Below are 19428 nucleotides of genomic sequence, written 5' to 3'. Positions count from 1 at the left end.
CAGTGACTAGAAGCAACCCAGGGGCAGGGCAGAGGCCCTACCCACGAAGCCCATGGCCATCGGCCCCAGGAGGGTCATGAAGTATGCAGAGTCCCTCTCCAGAGGCCCAGGGAGGCCAGACGAGAGACAGGGCCAAGTTACACTAAAAGGTGTGCAAACACCCAGAGGCTACCAAGGGTTAATGAAGCCCCCTAGGAAGGTGCAATGGGAGGCCCTGGGTTCAGATGTTACCTCTACCATTTTCTGACTGTGACTCCGGGGAGTCACTCCCCACATCTCTGCTTCCCCACTTCCCAGCCCACTGCGGGAGGCAGAGCAGGACTCCTGATAGCCCACGAAGCATCTGGGTCACATCAGTGCTCCATCCCTGTGTTTATTAGCGCTTCACCAAAACCCATTATTATGCACCCACTTGAAAGGGCCACATAAAACTCGAGTCGGGGAAACCTGCAGATACAGTGAGTACCAAGTGAGATTTAAGAAAGACTACAACCGTGGCCCAGGTGTCTGGGAGAACAGCCCCCAGAGCCCGGAGCCATGCGAGGTCAGGAGGCCGCGTGCCGCTTCTGATGCTCCTTGAGGTTGGAGCGCTGGCTGAAGGCTCGGCCGCACTCGCCGCAGGTGTAGGGTCGCTCGCCCGTGTGTGTGCGCTGGTGGCGTACCAGACTGCAATTGCGCACGAAGGCCTTGCCGCAGTCACGGCAGATGAAGGGCTTCTCGCCCGAATGCAGGCGCTCGTGCTGGCGCAGCTCGGAGCAGCCCCGGAAGGTCTTGCCGCACTCGGGGCAGCCATATGGCCGCTCGCCGGTGTGCGCGCGCTGGTGCTGCACCAGGCCCGAGCGGCCCTTGAAGGCTTTCTCGCACAGTGGGCAGGCGTAGGGCTTGGCGCTGCTGTGCGTTCGCTGGTGCCGGCTCAGGTTTGAGCGCTGGTTGAAGGCCTTGCCACACTCTGGGCACGCATAGGGTTTCTCGCCCGTGTGAATGCGCTGGTGCTCTACGAGGTGGGAGAACAGGCCAAAGGCCTTGGCGCACTCAGCGCACTCGTATGGCTTCTCCCCCGCCACCGACACCTTTGGAGGGCCCTGAGTCCCCTCGCTGCAGTCCCCAAAGGGCGGGCACCCAAAGAGGAAGGACCTCTGTGCCAGGGGCAGGTTGAGGCGGTGGCGCTTGGCCGGGTGTGTCTTTTGGTGGCGGTAGAGACCCGAGCAGCGCACAAAGGCCTTGCCACACTCAGCACACTCATAGGGTCGCTCACCCGTGTGGATGCGCTCATGCTGCAGCAGGCTTGAGGTACGCGTGAAGGCCTTGCCACACTGGTCACAGACGTAGAGCCGCTGGGCCGGGGGGTCCCGGGCACTGCCACCAGGACCCGAGGCCTGGCCACAGTGAGGACACATTAAGGGGCCTTCGGCTACCTGCTGCTGCTTGTTGTAGACAAAGCGCTTTCCACACTGGCCACACAGGTGGGGCTCCTCTGCCATCTGCATCATTTCCTGCCGGGCCAGCAGGGCCCTCCAGGGAAAGTCTTCCTCACTGCAATTGCAGGCCTGGGGTAGCTCCTCCAAGGGGTTCTGCTGAAGGAGGGTCATGTGCAGGCTCTTTGGGAAGGTCTGGGTGCCTGTGTGCCATCCACATGACCCATCCTTTGTGTGGCTCTCCCACAGCTGGGTCCTGGGGCAGCACCAGAGCAACACCTGGCCTTCACAGTGATCACACACCAGGGACTTCTCCTTAGGAGATGTTCTGTGATGCTGCACCAGGCAGCAGTTATGACTGGAGGCTTTGGCACCAACCGGGCACCAACAGGGGTCCTCCCCAGCATGTGGCCCCTGGGGAGTGACTAGGTCAGGGTCCTGACAGGAGGCCGGGCCATATGGCTCTTGTACCAGGGGTCCTGCTCCTGCACTCTGGAGGGTCCCTGGACTGGGGCTCACACCAAGGCCCCAGCTCCAGGATCACCTGTCTTGCCACCTGCTGTCCTTTCATGTAGGTCTCCCTCCTGAGAGTGGTATCTCTTGGCTGGGTCCTCTGCCAGGGGCCTTAGTTCCATCTTGGGCCTTTCCTCCTGGCCCCTCTTGGCTCCCTGGAGATCTGCCTTGGGAATGCCTCCCTGCCTGGAGTTCTGGGCCCAAGCCTCCATTCCTGGGGCCAGCCCCCAACACAGTGTCCTGGCTGTAGGATCTGGAAGAGCAGAGGAGAAACGGAGGTTGGCAGTTCTCAGGAGGGGGGTGGGGAGAACTGCCAAAGAATGATGACCCCAGGACTGATGGAGTTGCCCCAGCTTTCCATAGCCCAGGAAAGAAGAGAAGGAATGACATCAGGCAGTGAGAACCCGGGAGCTTCCTGCCCTGACTCCTGACCTCTGCCAGAGTCTAGGATGTCACTGAGGCCCCAGAGAGCATCACCCCTCCTCTTTTACCAGTTGTTGGAGCACCATCATCCCTGGTTTGGGACCTCAGCAGCCCTTCCCTTGAGCAAGACATACACTAACTGCTCAGCTGCCCACTCCCCAGAATCCCTTCTCCACTCCCAAGCACCAGCTTCCTGGCAGCATGCCCTTCTGACTCCCTGCCTTGATCTGGCCCAGCCTCATTGCCTGCCATCAGCCAGGTCTTCTAGGAGTTGTGAGATGGGGCTCATCTGGCAGAACTGAACACCAGGTCTGCCCCTCCTCACTTCTACCAAGTAACCTTGGTTCTCTTTTTTTTTTTTAATTTTTTTTTTTTTAATTTATTTATGATAGTCACACAGAGAGAGAGAGAGAGGCAGAGACACAGGCAGAGGGAGAAGCAGGCTCCATGCACCGGGAGCCCGATGCGGGATTCGATCCTGGGTCTCCAGGATCGCGCCCTGGGCCAAAGGCAGGCGCCAAACCGCTGCGCCACCCAGGGATCCCTAACCTTGGTTCTCTACGGTCTGGCAGCCTCATCTACAAAATGGGTATGACAGACGTAAACAGCTGACCTTGGGGGCCCTGATCATTCCAGCAACAATCAACACCAAGAGGGCCTGTTGCCTACTATTACTATTCCCAAATTCCACTGTGGCTGTTAGTTTTCTATTGCTGCTGTAACAAATTACCACAAATTTAGTGGCTTAAGGCAATGGAAATTTATTATCTCACAGATCTGGACAGAAGTCCTAAGGCAAGGTTTCAGCAGTGTTGCTTCCTTCTGGAGGCTCAAAGGCAGGGTGCCTGCCTGCCTTTTCCAGCTTCTAGATGCCACCTATTTTCCTTGTCTCATGGCCCTGTCTTCCATCTTCAGTGCCAGCATTGAAACATCAGACTCTGCCTCTCCTGCCTCTTCTTTTTTTTTTTTTTTTTTTTTTAGATTTTATTTATTTATTTATGAGAGACAGAGAGGGGCAGAGACACAGGCAGAGGGAGAAGCAGGCTCCACCATGCAGGGAATCTGACATGGGACTTGATCCCGGGTCTCCAAGATCATGGAAAAGTCAGGCACTAAACCGCTGAGCCACCCGGGCTGCCCTCTCCTGCCTCTTCTTATACAAAGACACTGTGATTACATTTGGCAAACCATAAATAATCCAGTATAATCTTCCATATCAAGATCCACTATCGTACCTCATAGTCCCTTCGGCTGTGTGAAGTAACATATTCACAGGTTCTAGGGACTAGGACATGCACATCTTTTAGGGATGGTGAGGGGTATTATTCTGCCTATCACAGTGGCTTTTTCTGAGTTCTTCGTATGGTTTACTGGGAAAACACAGTATGAATCAAGATGCCATTGAGGTGAAACAAAACTGAATGTTTAGCCTGCAGGGCATCTGGGTGGCTCAGTGGTTGAGTGTCTGCCTTCGACTTGGGTCATGGTCCCAGGGTTGTGGGATCAAGTCCTGCACTGGACTCCCTGGGGGGAGCCTACCTCTCCCTCTGCCTGTGTCTCTGCCTCTCTCTGTGTGTCTCTCATGAATAAATAAAAAACATATTAAAAAAAAAAAGAATGTTTACTCTGCAATCTTGAAGGACACACAAGCAGCTCAGGACAGTCCCATTTGGCTCTGGACAGTCCCATTGGCAGGGCATAGCTAAAACCTGTAGAGTAGGCAGGGTGACTGATGTGCAGCAAACATACATGGAGGGGTCAGGCAAAGAAGGCCCACCTCATGGGTACAAATACAGAAAGGACTTGCATGCTATTAAGTTACTGATCAATGACAGTCACTAATAGATGACTGACCTATTAAAGAGCCCATGGTAAGAATGAGAATCCTTCCTATGTTCTTGTTCCTTCCAGAACAAATATGGACCTGCCCAGCACAGCCTTTGGGATATAAATATGTGACCACAGTAACTCAACACTTTGCTGAGCAGGAGGGCTCAGATTCTTGTCCTTTTGCTCTGTTTTTTCTGTGGAAGGCAGATATTCCTTCACCAAATGTTCCAGAAATTTTGGGCACCTGGGTGGCTCAGTCAGTTAAGCATCTGATCCTTTATTTCAGCTCAGGTGATGATCTCAGGGTTTTGAGACTGAGTCCTGTGTGGGGCTCTGCACTGGGTGTGAAGCCTGCTTAGGATTCTCTCTCCCCCATGTGCCTCCCCGCCTTTCTGCCTCTTAAAAAAAAAAAAAAAAGTTCCAGATATTTGAGTCTATTTAGCGAAACAGTTTTCACCCATTCTTGCTTGACCCACTGCCGCTTTTCTGCCATTTTTGCAAGTTTCTAACAAGTAGGTGCCCAGGGGCACCGGTGGCTTGAAATAACATGACTAGGAATTAAAAAGAATCAGGAAGCATTTAATCAAGTCTCTCTACAAGTTTTCAGCCAAAGACACATCAGAGCAACTGGGTGTGGTTCTTTTCAGGATGCTGATTATTTGGCCCTCAGACAGGACAACCACAACGGCAGAAATTGGTTGCTGGTTAGTGCTTTGGAGGAAAATGTTTGGGGAGTGAAAATTAGACATACTGAATTGGTTAAAGGTGAAATTGCAGAGTTGAACACGTTTCACAGATCCTGAGGGGTCACAAAAGCAGCTTGGCCACTAGTGCTCTGCTCTTCAGGAGGCTGCTTGTTGGAACGTGGAAAGCTGAAGGGCCCACATTAAGGGTGGTTTGTCTGGTCACATATTGAGTAAAGAATCTGGGGAATTCTCTAAAGAAACAAAGGTGGCAAGAAGGACAGAACCACACTGTGACCTGAAGTTTCTCAAACAGTCCTCACTCCAGTCACATGTGATAACTGCCAACCCTCCTGTAACTTCCAGGCCTTCAACCCAGGGCAGATGAGGCCACCTTTCTCCATTTGCACCTTAAAGCCACTTAGCATCTGGGTTGATTGAGATTCCATGAGGCCACATTCAGGCCCATAAGGGTATTGATCCTTGCTGGCTCTCTCTCCCATATGTGGCACTGAGGGGGGCTAATACTTTGGAAATCCAACACCTTCCTCACTTTGTGCCTTTGTTTCTCCATCTGACAGTTTAGCCATGTAGAGCTCAAGACTCAGAGGTGCTCAGAGCCCCTAGAGAGAGGGACTTCAAGCAAGCACGAGGACATGTGTGTGACAATAAACAATGGCATGTTGTACCCTAGTGCCAGACTATCCATGGGGCCCTCTAGAGTGATGCATCACTATGTAAGCCAGCAGGAGGATATGAGGGACACATCTCTTTCCCAAACACCTGTGTCATCCAAGGATATTCTTTCCAGGTGGGAAGTGTCCACAACTGTATACTGTTATTGTGTTTCTGGCTTGAGATACTAACTGCAGCTCTCCAAAAACAGGGGTAGGGAATGACACAGGCTAACCGGGGAGCAAACAGCTGTGGGCTCCACCATAACAGTAGATGGATATGAATCTAACCTGCAATGAACACCATGCCCAGGGTTGATGGACCCGGGCTCAGTTGCCATGACTCTTGCAGAGTCCTAACGGGCCCCACCTAGGAAAGGCCAAGGGATGCACTTTTTCTAGAATGTGAAGCTTGCTGTGCAAATAAAATAGACAAGCTGGACGACCAAGTTTCAAAAAGTGTCTCTTGTACACTGGGACTGGCAAAACTGTTGTATTGCACAGACCCTCTGCAGGTGGACTGATTAGCTTCTTCTACCTAACTCTCAACAATCAGACTTTGTCCTAATGATGACAGACAGGCTAGAAGACCTGGCAGGAAAAAGGCAATTGCACAATGCACTCCCACACAGCTAGTGGGGATAGAAAATGATGCAACCAACTTCTGTGGAAAGGAGCCTGGCAGTACCCCAAAAGGTTAAGCATGGCATTACCACATGAAAGCAATTCCACTCTCTATCCAAGAGAAATGAAAACAGTCAAGCAAAAACTTGCACATAGATGTTCATTATGGCCTTTTCCATAACAGCCAAAAGGTAGAAAAAAACCCTCATTCATCCATCAACTGATGAATGGATAAACAAAATGTAGTCTATCCATACAAGGGAATATTACTCAGCAATAAAATGGAATGAAATACTGATACATGGATGGACCTCAGAAAACATTATGCTCAGTGAAAGAAGTCAGACACAAAAAGATCATGTTGCAGAATTCCATTTATGTGAAAAATCTAGAATAGGCAAATCCATTGAGACAAAGGATAGATTAGTGATTGCCAGGGGCTGAGGGATGGAAGAACAGAGAGTAACTGCTTAATGAATATGCAATTTCATGTTGGGGCGCTGAAAATGTTTTGGAATTAGACAATGGTTGCAAAACATAGTAAATATATTAAAGTCTAAAAATCATAATAAGAAGGAACCTTAATTATACACTTCTAAATGGCTCATTTTTTTAATATGAACTATATCTCAAAAAAAAAAAAAAAGAATGCACCCATGGCACAGTATTCCTGCTTTTGGTGTGCCCAGGTGTCTGCTGTAGAAGAGCCTGGGACAGTCTGCCCTGAAGCATCCAGGATGTCATCTGAGCCCCAGCCACGGGGATAGTAATGCATGGGAGGTGTGTGTGTGTGTGTGTGTGTGTGTGTGTGTGTTTAACAACACTTTTGTAATGAGAACATCAAGGTTTCCAAAATTTCTAGGTAAAAATAAAATATTGACTTTTACCACATGCTCAAGCTGACTTTACACAAGCAGAGTTTTCACATCAGAGGCTTAACCTCTATGTTAACAGCATTCTCCCCCAGACCCAGACTTCTCTTCAACCAAATGTCTATTAATCCACTCATCTCAAAAAGAAAACTCTTGGTAGGAAGCTGGACACACATCTGGCATGATACCAGGTTGCTATGCTCCAGGTGTGAGGAACAATGGGGCCTGGGTGTCTGCCATGGCTTTGCCCCATGGCTTCCAGTAAATGCTGCCCCTGTAGGGTCATGGTTGCTGGCCTCATACCCTGGCTTGCACAACAGCTGGTGGCCAGAGCAAGGCCGCAGGCCAGCACCTAGCATAACCGCCTGGAACCGCAGGGATCGAGGTCAACGACCCACTAGGGTGGGAAAATCCATCTGGGGCACCCTGGTCAACCCAGAACAATCACTGTGTAACAAATGGTCAAACCAGAGGATGGGTGGCCTGGAATGTGAGGTCACCTAGGACTGGGCAGGTTCCACTGAAGGAAGCTGTAGTGGATTGAATGGTGCCCACATTCCCAAAAGATACATCTATATCCTAACCCCCAGAATCTGTGATGGTGACCTTGATTGGGAAAGGATATTTGCAGGTGTAGTTAAGGATCTTGAGATGGGATCATCTTGAATTCCCTGCGTGGGCCCTAAACCCAATAACAAGAATCCTTCTGAGAGAAAGAGAGACGAGGTGGAGGCCAAGATTGGAGTGATGCAGCCACAACCCGAGTTACATTTGAAACCACCAGAAGCTAGAACAGTTGCATGGGATGCTTTCTGCCTCAGGGCTTTCAGAGACTGGAGCCCTGCTGATGTCTTATTTCAAACTTCTGGCTTCTAGAACTGAGAATACATTTCTGTTTTAAACTACCTGGTTGGTAGCAATTTGTTCCAACAGCCACAGAAAATTAGTAGAGACTGGTCCAGCACCCTTCATAGGATGAATGGATTTATGTGTGGTGGCTCTCCTGATCCCCTGTGATGCGACCAGATGACTGCTCAGTGCAGAGGATCAGGTAAGACAGGGTGGTCCCAAGACAAAGCAGCAACTCCCACCTAGCAGAAAGAAACCCTGATCTCACAGGTGATCAAGGATCACCCATTACCTATGTGTACAGGGCATCTCCAGACTGTCCCCAGACACCCTGCTCCCACGGGTGGCTTCCTCTGCCGATATAAAACGTGACAAAAACGTGCCTCCCTGCATCAGACACAGCAGGTGGAAGCTGCAGACTACGGCGGAGTCTCCCTGCCTCTCTTGTCCTGCTCCAAGCTTGCTCCTGAAAACTACTCCACCTGTATCTAGATGACCTTCCAGTCATGGATGTGAGACTCGAGGCTGAGCTCGGCCAAGGGTTCCTTGGAGCCTGTCTCCAACCCCACCCTGCATCTGCCCCAGTGTTCTTGGCAGTGACCTCCTATCTGCCCTGGGTGTTCCCCCAGCTTTTCTTTTTTTTTTTTTAAGATTTTATTTATTCATTAATGACAGACACAAAGAGAGATCGAGAGCGCGGCAGAGACACAGGCAGAGGGAGAAGCAGGCTCCATGCAGGGAGCCCGATGTGGGACTCGATCCCGGGTCTCCAGGATCACGCCCTGGGCCAAAGGCAGGCGCCAAACCGCTGTGCCACCCAGGGATCCTAGTTCGCCATATCCTGATGTCTGCTTCTTCTCTAATGTTTGCGTCTCAATTTACCCATATTTGTGTCCAGTTGTTCAGTATTTCCCGCCTCTGGGTCCCTTTCCCCACCCCACCCCCATAAGGGTCCCTGTTTCTCTTCTACTTAAAGCCTCAAATTCCCCCTCCTCAAGTCCAGGTCTCGATTTCTACCCCCACTTTGTGCCTTGCACCCTCAAATTGCTGCCACCACAATCCCTGTGTTGAAACTGTTCTGAATTCATACATCTGGTCTCCAAAATTTGATATCCTGCAACTGATAATGGAAATTTTCAACCTTCACAGGGCTCCCAGGGCAGCTATACTTTAACATTTACCAAGATCAAAATGACTCCACAAAACCTCAAAACCTGGGGTCTATTTCTGTTCTTTTTTCTTAGATTTTATTTATTCATGAGAGACACAGACAGAGAGGCAGAGACATAGGCAGAGGGAGAGCAGGCTCCCTGCGAGGAGCCCAATGCAGGGCTGGATCCCAGAACCCTGGGATCACACCCTGAGCCAAAGGCAGATGCTCAACCACTGAGCCACCTAGGTGCCCCTATTTCTGTTCTTTTTTTTTTTTTTTTTTAATGATAGTCACACACAGAGAAAGAGAGAGAGAGGCAGAGACATAGGCAGAGGGAGAAGCAGGCTCCATGCACCAGGAGCCCGACGTGGGATTCGATCCCGGGTCTCCAGGATCGCGCCCTGGGCCAAAGGCAGGCGCTAAACCGCTGCGCCACCCAGGGATCCCCCTATTTCTGTTCTTGAGCACACATTGTATGTCTGCTTCATTAAAAGAAAAAAAAAAAAAAAAAGGAGAGCATTCCAAACATAAAGATAAAAACAAAAAAATCTCTGTAGTTCCCATAAGATTAAAGCCATACAGACTTGCACATAGTGGAAGGCGAAAATAAAGTCTGTAACTTTCTGGAATGTCCTTCACAGTGATGCTATTTTATTTTTTAAAGATTTTATTTATTTGCTCATGGGACACGGAGAGAGAAAGGCAGAGACAGAAGAAGAGAGAGAAGCAGGCTCCATGCAGGGAGCCCAATGCGGGACTTGATCCCGGGACTCCAGGATCACGCCCTGGTCATGAAGGCAGGTGCTCAACCCCTGAGCCACCCAAGCATCCCTGATGATTTGTAACTATGTATAAAAATATATAACTCTACACAGTTTTCCTTCCCTGGAGCACTCTCCTTTGTGAAGATTGTGTATCCCGGGCACCTGTCCTAACTTGGGCTCAAATAAAACTCTTCTCTCTTTAACATTTTTCAAGAGTTTTGTTCATTTGTGTTGATACACCCCCTAATTCTGGAAATTTGGATCTCCAAACAATAAGGTTTAACCTTCTTCAAAGTCCATGAGACCTCTATTAAGACTGTTCCAGGATGCCTGGGTGGCTCAGCGGTTTGGTGCCCACCTCCGGGCGTGATCCTTGGAACCTAGGATCAGGTCCCAAGTGGGGCTGCCTGCATGGAGCCTCCCTCTGTCTCTGCCTGTGTCTATACCTCTCTCTGGGTCTCTCATGAATAAATAAATAAAATATTAAAAAATAAGACTCTGTTCCAAGGTTCTCAAATCCAACCTAGTACCTCATCTCCTCTATTCTTTACTCCTAAGTGCCCCAAGTGAGGGGACAGGTCAGGATCTGATCCAGTATTATCATCCCAGCCCTATACATTCTGCCCTGTTGCCTCATCCCCACCTACAATTACACAGAGCCACCCTGAATATGTGGTTCTAATTTACAGCTGAGCAAACTGAAACTAGGCAAAGAGCTTGGGCTAGCCCACCCAACAGGTGGACTGGCTCAGGCACCTGTCCCTGCCTTAAAGTCTAGAATTCCCACTCTTGTAACAAGTTCCCCAGCCAAGCCACCCACCCTTGTAAGCCCAGCTCTACAGATGCTGGTCAGTGGCCAGGACAGTGGTAGGCCCTAGCCAGTGGGAAAAATCAACTTCCTGTCTGCCAAGGAGCCATGGGAGAAGGGAACAGATGGACAGCACTGTAGAAATTGGAGAAGCAATTAAGATGTCTGTTGTTCCTCTCTGGGCCTCCATGACTATCTATAAAATGGGGGCATCCATCTCATATAGTTGCTTTCAAGAGTAAGATTGGATTCCTAGACTCCTAATGCCCACCTGCGAGCCTGGAGTCAGGGAGGGGCTTCCCCACGCTGACCTCAACTAGGAGGTAGCCAGAAGAGGGGCAGACCAAGGTAAGGAGGTCTTCTGAATAGGACTAAAATTCATGGCTCTGGAATTGGTGTGGAAGGAGTGGACGGAGGCCCAGCCACTCTGTCTGCCTGAAGCCCAGAGTGGGAGCAGTGAGTGTATGAGGGACTAGGGTCGACTGGCCTATCCATCCATCATTTATTCAAGTTACTCATGGGCACATACTGTGTGCCAGACTCAGTGCTTGCAGCTGGGGATACAGCAGGTAATAAGCCAGTTTACCTTCATAGAGCAGTGTGACACAGAGGGCAGAAGAGATGGTCAGGGCTTGTCAGCTCAGAGTAGAAATGATGCACCAGGAAGTGAGGGTGGCCTCTGCAGAGACTTTCCACCTTCAGGCTGAAGAACACAGCGCCAACATCCATAGACCTCTGGGTTCAGGCTTCAGATATCCTCCACTGTGTCCTGGAGATGGGGACCGTAGACCACCCCATGCCTGGCAAGAGGTATGTGAATTTAGCTATGCAAAGTGATCTCCTCCACCTCACACTATGGGATTTTACTCCTGCTCTCTAGTGCACAGCAGATCACTTTACCAAGATCTATAAAGAGGTCTATTATCTGGGGCTCCTGGGCAGCTCAGTCAGGTAGTGGCAGACTCTTGATTTTGGCTCAGGTCATGATCTCACGGTCCTGAGAGCAAGCCCTACATCTGGCTCCCCACTCAGCAGGGGGTCTGCTTGAGTCTCTCTCTCTCTCTCCCTCTGCCCCTCCCCTCACTTGCTCATACTCTCTCTCTCTAAAATAATAAACCAAAAAAAAAAAAAAAGCCTATTACCAAGTGACAGGAGCCCAGTAGTCTGTCAAGTAGCCCAGGGCACAGGATCCAAATTGGCCCTGAGTCGTTTACCTTTTTTTTTTTTTTTAGTAGGCAACATGCCCAACATGGGGCTCAAATTCATGACCCTAAGATCTAGAGTTACATGTTCTACCAACTGAGCCAGCTAGGCACCCCTGATTCTGCTGTCATTTCTATGCTGAAGGGGGAAACTGAGGTTCGGGGGTGGGGGGTGGGGTGGGATGCTCTCAGCTTTTGAAGAGAAAGAGGCAGGGTTAGGAGCCTGCCTTTGGATCCTGCTGAGTGTGAGGGTAACTAGTGCCTTTGCCCCGCTCAGCTTCTCTGCTTTCCTCCAGCAAGCACCTTTCCAGAGACCTCCTGCAGGACCAGGGAGGAGCCCACTTGTCCCCTCCCTATCCTCCCACAAACCCCAATGGGAGGTCCAAGGCTGCCGTTTTCACATACCAAGGCAGAGTGCAGGGATAAAGGCCACAAGTTGCAGGGGCTGGGGCCTCCCTACCCAGATGCAGTTCCTGTGCCCCCATGGCAACCTAGGTTCTAACTCTCTGCTCAAGCCAGCTTCAGGCTGTGTCCTGAACAGTGGCATGAGCTACGACTAACAGTCCAAGGGGACCCAGAGTCTCTGCTCTGAAACACTCCTGAAATTGGGGTAGGGGCAGGGGCTAGCCCTTAATATCAGTCAATTAGTAAACAAACAATGCAGCTGCTGAGCACCTACCATGAGTCTTCAGAGAGTGGCAAGGGGGGGTGGTCACTGGGGATGTAGAGGGCGGCTTAAGTCAACTGGCTGGGCCCCCCTGGGATCTGGTTAGGGGGAGCAACCCCTTGGAGGCATAGGTAGGTATCAGAAGGTGAGGATCCCTATGCAGCCCTGGAGAAAAACCCTACCAGATGCCGGCGCATTACCCTCCTGCCAGCCCGCATGGCTGAGCAGCCACAGGGTCGCTGCCTCTGGAAAGCCCACCAGGACGTAGTTCACTGCCCAGCTAGACTCCAGGGTCTAGGTTTAGGAGGCGACAAACAGGGTGAATGAAGCTTCAGGCACAAACTAGCCACCTGGCCAATGGGTGGGGCTACAACGTGGCCGCAGCACCCGCCACCAATGTCGACCCCCTGCACTCACCCAGTGACCTCAGCATCAACAAGAGGACCCAGATGCATCAAATAGAGTGGAGGCCGTCCCCCTAATCCGCCTGTGTGCACAGCCCTGGCCCCACGTCCAGAGCTCCTTCCCAACCTCCGACCGCACGCGAGGAGAGGAGGCAGGAGCTGTAGGGGTCGTAGAGAGATGATGGGAATACCCTGGCACGTGATGAAGGGAAGTCAAGCCGGAATGGGCTCCCTCTATGGGCGGCTCAGGCCCGCAAAACCCCAAGCGAGCGAGTGTGGGAGAGGCCGACCCGAGCATGCACGTGGGGCCAGGACCAGCGGAGGGCAGTTCCTGACCACCAGGCCTCTCCTCACCCCCGGGCCTGCAGCGCGCGCATGCCTACGAAGCGGCGGTGACCTGGACGAGGAATGAGAGGGTGCCGAACTGGCGACCTTACAGGAAATCCGCGGCAGGTGGGGCGGCCCGACGGGATGCACAGCAAGAGCCTGACTACTGCCCTCATTAGACATGGAGGCCTTGGCTTCAAGGAGATCTCTGCGCCTGTGCACGGGCCCCCCCAAGACCGGGGCAAGGACTGAAATCAGAACGTCCGCCAGGCACGCTTGTGGGCACACTTCTGCAAGTACGCATGCGCAGGGGATTTACGTCTTCCGTTTGGTCCAGAGGGCGCCTTTACATTCTTGTTCCGGATTGGTCCTTGACTATATCATGTCTTTTTGCACACGGGTCGTCCCCACTGACCCGGAAGTTTTCACCCTAGTTAAAAGCTTCCGCCCGCGATTCGCGGTCTCTTCCTGTCTGTGCCACGGCGGCGCGTGGTGCACGCGGTTCGATTGTGACGGCCCGGCTGCGCTTTCAGGTGAGGCTGTCGCTGGGTCGGGATCCGAGGAGTGATTCAGGATCTTCTGGGGAGCCATGAGGGACCCCCGAGGCCCGGGGCTTCCCTTCGGGGGCTTCCTGTTTCTCCGGAAAATGCGCTGAGGGACGCGAAGGCGCCGGAAAGTTAGGCTTTTCTTGGTGCCCCGCCACCCCTGTAGCTTTGCCCCACAGCGGGGCTCGAGAATACCGGTTTGGTTCCTGCAATCGTGCGTCGATATAGGAAGTTTCCGTTATTCTTAGATAGTTGATGCACTCTGGCCTGTACGCGCTTTTCTCTTGAGTAGTATCTCCTTGGAGTCGGAAACGCACCATAGCCTTTGCCTTGATTCGCGTAGTGGTCCTTGATGGCAGGTTAGCGTTTCCATTTTATTCAAGAGGAAGCAGAGTCTAAAGCCCGGCTCTTCGTTAATGTCATGACTGGGATTTGATTTGAGGCGGATGCAGTGTCGGGGTATTTGGCATCTCCTTTCGAGATCTGGTCCCTGCCGCAGCAGTTGACCCGGGCCTGCCAGACGTTGGTCCTCGGGGTCCTTGCTGAAAAAGACGTGCTTCTTGCTTACATTAAGTGGTTTTTCTAGGACTAAGATAGATGGACCCAGATGTTTACAGCCTTTCTTGGTTCCACATAATTTCCTAGTTTACAGCGCGTGGGCCAGCCTCACAGTTGGGGTTTATCTGGGCTCTGACAATTTGTGTTCCTAGGATGACCGAGTGGGAGACAGCTGCACCAGCAGTGGCGGAGACCCCTGACATCAAGCTCTTTGGGAAATGGAGCACTGATGATGTTCAGATCAATGACATTTCTTTGCAGGTGAGGGGGGAGTGTGGTGGTTGTGCTCCCCAGTTAGGGGTTTGGGGACACATGAAATCTTTCAGGGGAGGTCACTTGGAACTTGTAGCACCCACCAGTCCATTTCTTCCTTGTGATTGGCTCATTAGTTGCTACACAAGGTGGTTCTTTTCTCAGTGGTAACATCACATCTCACGGGGTTTTTGGGTGCATGTTCTGTTTCTTCTCTGTGTTTGTTGTTGTTTGTTTTTGTTAAGATTTATTTATTTGAGAGAGAATGGGGGTGGGGTGGGCAGAAAGAGAGTTTCCAAGCAGACTTCCCTGTGGGAGAGAAGTCCGACTTGGGGCTTGGTCCCACAACCCACGAGATCTTGACTTGATCTGAACCCAAGAGTTGCACGCTTAACCAACTGAGCCTCCCAGGTGCCCCGATTTTGTTTTTTTGTTGTTGTCGTTTGTTGCTGCTGTTTTGGATCATTCTTTTGCATGTGGAGATCCAGTTGCCCCAGCCCTATTTGGTTTTTGTTTTTGGAGTTTTGTGCATTTTAGTTAGCAAATGTAGGCTATAAGCTATCTATTTTTTTTTTTTTTTTTTTTTTTTGGCTATAAGCTATCTAACTCAAATCTTTTATACATTGTATAAATGTATCTCAACACCACTATTGAAATTAATATTTCCCCTATTGAATGTCTTGGGATCCTTGTTGAAAATAAGTTGAGCATAGATACGTGGATTTATGTCTGGACTCTGAATTCTTTTCTATTGGTCTATAAAGCTATCCTTAAGTCAGTACCACAGTCTTGATTTACTGTAGCTTTTTAATAGGTTTTGAAATCAGGAATCTGTGGAAGTCCTCCCAGTTTATCATAATCCCTAGTTAAGTGTTTTACACTGGGCCTCATTAGGACTTTAATGGGCCCTTCATTAAAAAGAAATAAATAGGGGCAGCCCCAGTGGCCCAGCGGTTTAGCACTGCCTTCGGCCTGGGGTGTGATCCTGGAGACTCGGGATTCCCACGTCAGGCTCCCTGCCTGGAGCCTGCTTCTCCCACTGCCTGTGTCTGCCTCTCTCTCTGTCATGAATAAATAAATAAAAATCTTAAAAAAAAAAAAAGAAATTACATTTGTGGTTGCATTGGTATAAAGACAAAGTTTGGATTGGATAGAGTTTTCCCTTTTTTTTTTTTTTTTTTTTTAAGATTTTGTTTATTCATGAGAGAGAAACATAGGCAGAGGGAAGTCTGATGTGGGACTCGATCCTAGGACCCCAGGATCACGACCTGAGCTAAAGGCAGACGCTCAAACACTGAGCCACACAGGTGCCCGTCTTTTTGTCTTTTTTTTTTTTTTTTGGTTGTTTTTTTTTGTTTTTGTTTTTGTTTTTCATTTTAAAAGAAATTAGGACATTTTTTGTTGTCTGTAAACACACCGTGGGGGATCCCTGGATGGCTCAGCTGTTTAGCACCTGCCTTTGGCCCAGGGCATGATCCTGGAGTCCCAGGATCGATTCCCGCATTAGGGTCCCTGCCTTGAGCCTGCTTCTCCTCCCTCTGCCTGTGTCTCTGCCTCTCTCTATCTCTCATGAATAAATAAATACAATCTTTTTTTTTTTTTAAAGCCTCTATTTCTAAAAAATAAAAATAAACATACCGTGGGGTCAAGGCACTATGCCTAGTGGAAGATTCAGTCTTGCTTTTTACCCTGGATATTTTGTAGATCTGTTTCCTTCATGGCTTTGTTCAGCAACGTCCACAAACTTAGAAGGGCCAGGTGGTGAATATTTTAGACTTCGTAAATCACGTATAGTCTCTCTCACATATGTGTTTGTGTCCTTAGTTTTTTTGTGTGCAACCTTTTAAAAGTGTAAAAAAATTTTTTTTTCATTTTTCCTTAGTGCTCTCTTAGGGTCTGGGGAAGCAGAAGTCAACATTGTGCCAGAATTCTCTTATCTTGGAAGATGTTCAAGGCTCTACCACAGAGCTGGACAGTTTAACCAAACCCTGCCAAGACATTTGGTGTTTGTGGTTTTTCCTGCCTGGTGTAAAGCCCTGCATGGAGACTTATCTACTTGCCTATTTGTGCAGGTGGTTCTCTCCAGGGTAGACCCCGGGCTGTCATTCTAATATCAGAATTGTGTTCTTTTTCTGTTGTTCCTTGTGTTTTAGAAATATGTTGTGTGGGGGGCCTCTCGTGTTAAGTGATAGAATGACGTCTGGGTGTATTTCACAGTGGAACAGTTGACAGTAGTCCTCTTCATATACATGTAGTTTCTCTGATTCCAACACCCCCATAACATTTTGGCATTTTCTAGGGAAATAATGTATATATAGGAAGGGTTATTGGAAAATTCTTCTAGAACCGTGGTTCTCTGGAGTGATTTCCCTCACCCCTCTTAGGTGATACTTGGCAATGTCTGGATACAGTTTTGGGGCGCTAAAACTGAGGCCTGGGATGCCTGGGTGGCTCAGCGGTTGAAGCATCTGCCTTTGGCTCAGGTCGTGATCCTGGAGACCCGGGATTGAGTCCCACATCAGGCTCCCTGCATGGAGCCTGCTTCTCCCTCTGCCTCCATCTCTGCCTCTCTCTCTGTGTCTCTCATGAATAAATAAATAAAAATTAAAAATAAAATAAAACTGAGGGCTGCTACTAGCATAATGGATGCTGCTAAACATTCTACAGTGTACGGGACAGCAAGTTACCTGATTGATTGATTTTTTTTTTTTTTTTTTTTTTAAGATTTTATTTATCCATGAGAGAGACAGAGAGCGAGAGAGGCACAGGCACAGGCAGAAGGAGAAGCAGGCTCCATGCAGGGAGCCCGACATGAGACTGGATCCTGGGACTCCAGGATCACGCCCTGGGCCAAAGGCAGGCACTAAACCCACTGAGCCACTCCGGGATCCCGAGTTACCTGATTTAAAATGTCCATAGTGTAGAGTTTGAGGAACACTTAAAGCTGAGATTCTGAGCTATGGTTGTGGTTCTCCATGGCTCTCCCTCCCATTATAAAGGAAGTGCTCTTTTTACTGACTTGATATTCACTTGTTAGGATATTACTTTTTTTGTGGCAGGCAGGGCCCTCACAGTCAAGCAACCACAGGTGGATGGGGCTATCCAGAGTGGGTGCTCATTCCTTCTGGTTTCTGGCCATCCTGCTCCTGATCATGGTCCTCCATCCCCTCTCCCTGCTGCCCCAGGACTACATTGCAGTGAAGGAGAAGTATGCCAAGTACCTGCCCCACAGTGCAGGCCGCTATGCAGCCAAGCGCTTCCGTAAGGCACAGTGCCCCATTGTGGAGCGCCTGACCAACTCAATGATGATGCATGGCCGTAACAATGGCAAGAAGCTCATGACTGTGCGCATTGTCAAGCATGCCTTCGAGATCATCCATCTGCTCACTGGTGAGGTAGGGCTCTGAGACCTGATGAGGCACAGAATGTCTTTAGTATACCCTAAAGCCAGTAGCTGCTCTGTGCTGTGTATGCCAGGGTCCACTGGGTTTTAGGTATAAGGAGATGGGGAGGGATGTGAACTGGATGTTAGGTTCATGGCTGCCTTCTCCTAGAACCCCCTGCAGGTCCTGGTGAATGCCATTATTAACAGTGGTCCCCGGGAAGACTCAACCCGCATTGGGCGAGCTGGAACAGTGAGGCGTCAGGCTGTCGATGTGTCCCCCCTACGCCGTGTGAATCAGGTAGGCCTGAGGCTTTTTAGCACACACATGAATGGGCAGGAATAGCCACTGGGCCCTGGTGTGGGTCTGCTTGCAGCAGAAACTAGGACAAGGGACAGTTTATCCTGCCTGTTGTGTTTTACCTGGAGTGTCCTTTCCTCCAGGAAGCCTTCCTGCATTTCCATCATGTTCAGGAGAGATTCTGGTTCTGGCCCCTCTCCTGAGCAACATTTGCCTGAGGCACAGTTTCATTTGATTGTATATTTTTACATACAGTGTGTGGGTATGTATTTTTTTTTTATGCAGACCTTTTGAGGATTAGTTGTAGGCATTCTAACCATTTTCCCCTTAAGACTTCATTGGATATCTCCTAAGAACAAGGATATTCTGTCCCCGCCCATCACTCAAGGTATTTAACAGCGATAAAATTATCTCATGTTCCGTCACTGAAGCTGTCCCCAGTATACCCTTTATAGTTGTCCATTTTCAATCAAGGGTCCAGGTCAAGAGCACACACTGCATTGGATTTCCCTACAGTGGCAGGTCTTAAATCTGTAATCAGGGACCCAGCTTCAGCTTCTGTGTCTACCCTCGGTTTTGTGGCCCTTATTCTGATCGGATTTGTCCTCCTATGTTGTCCTGTGTCATTGGGCCAGTGGATGGTAATAGGATATCCAGTCTTTGTTAGGGGCACAGGGTACTGGAGGACACCGGCCCTATCTAGTTTGGGGGCATCCCCTGTCCCCAGGCTTAGCTGACCTGTGTTCCCTAGGCCATTTGGCTGCTGTGCACAGGTGCCCGTGAGGCCGCCTTCCGGAACATCAAGACTATTGCTGAGTGCCTAGCAGATGAGCTCATCAATGCAGCCAAGGTGAGTAGACACTGGGGTGGCAGCCATTTCAAGGGGAGGCTTCTCCAACATTCAGAATTAACCATCTATCTCCTTGCAGGGCTCTTCCAATTCCTATGCTATCAAGAAGAAGGATGAGCTGGAACGTGTGGCCAAGTCTAACCGTTGATCACCTGGCTGTGGCTTCAATAAACCTGTCTGCCCTTGGGGCAGCCTCACCCACTTGTGCCAGTGTCTGTCCTTGTGGGGCTCTGGGAGCTAGAGTGGGGATGGCCCCAGTGTCCTGAGGAGCTGCCTACATTTCTGGCATGTCTTTTGGTCTGTGGGAACCCGGGTTCACTAGGGAAATACTC

At 50.0% G+C, this 19428-nt stretch overlaps 2 protein-coding genes across 6 annotated transcripts; one reads left to right on the top strand and one right to left on the bottom strand.

Annotated features, from left to right (window-relative positions):
* Window positions 1-355: 355 nt before the first annotated feature.
* ZNF837 (zinc finger protein 837) lies at window positions 356-13577 on the bottom strand. Its single transcript, XM_025421298.3, is given in 4 exon segments — window positions 356-1942; window positions 1945-2181; window positions 11195-11408; window positions 13236-13577. Coding segments are annotated over 2 exon segments (1593 nt in total). The 5' UTR covers window positions 2141-2181; window positions 11195-11408; window positions 13236-13577; the 3' UTR covers window positions 356-545.
* A 24-nt stretch (window positions 13578-13601) lies between these two features.
* RPS5 (ribosomal protein S5) lies at window positions 13602-19293 on the top strand. 5 transcript variants are annotated; one of them, XM_025421356.3, is made up of 6 exons: window positions 13602-13741; window positions 14464-14572; window positions 17749-17958; window positions 18118-18246; window positions 18998-19096; window positions 19176-19293. In XM_025421356.3, the coding sequence occupies exons 2-6, from the start codon at window positions 14465-14467 to the stop codon at window positions 19242-19244; spliced, it is 615 nt and encodes a 204-aa protein (XP_025277141.1). In that variant the 5' UTR covers window positions 13602-13741; window position 14464; the 3' UTR covers window positions 19245-19293. The 5 variants fall into 5 exon arrangements, with proteins under 5 accessions (XP_025277141.1, XP_048953350.1, XP_048953259.1 ...); XM_049097393.1 differs by having other exon boundaries at window positions 18998-19100; XM_049097302.1 differs by having other exon boundaries at window positions 17623-17958.
* Window positions 19294-19428: the final 135 nt, after the last annotated feature.

Source organism: Canis lupus, chromosome 1 (assembly GCF_003254725.2).
Source record: "Canis lupus dingo isolate Sandy chromosome 1, ASM325472v2, whole genome shotgun sequence".
NCBI classification, from domain to species: Eukaryota; Metazoa; Chordata; class Mammalia; order Carnivora; family Canidae; genus Canis; species Canis lupus.
This window is presented reverse-complemented; position numbering and strand designations above follow the sequence as displayed.

Excerpts from the sequence above, each read along its gene's own strand:
- RPS5 (XM_049097302.1), top strand. The coding sequence starts at position 14,465 with ATGACCGAGTGGGAGACAGCTGCACCAGCAGTGGCGGAGACCCCTGAC. Across the intron at positions 14,573-17,622 it reads TCAATGACATTTCTTTGCAG|GCAGGGCCCTCACAGTCAAG; the intron begins GTGAGGGGGGAG and ends TTTTTGTGGCAG. Across the intron at positions 18,247-18,997 it reads CCCTACGCCGTGTGAATCAG|GCCATTTGGCTGCTGTGCAC; the intron begins GTAGGCCTGAGG and ends TGTGTTCCCTAG.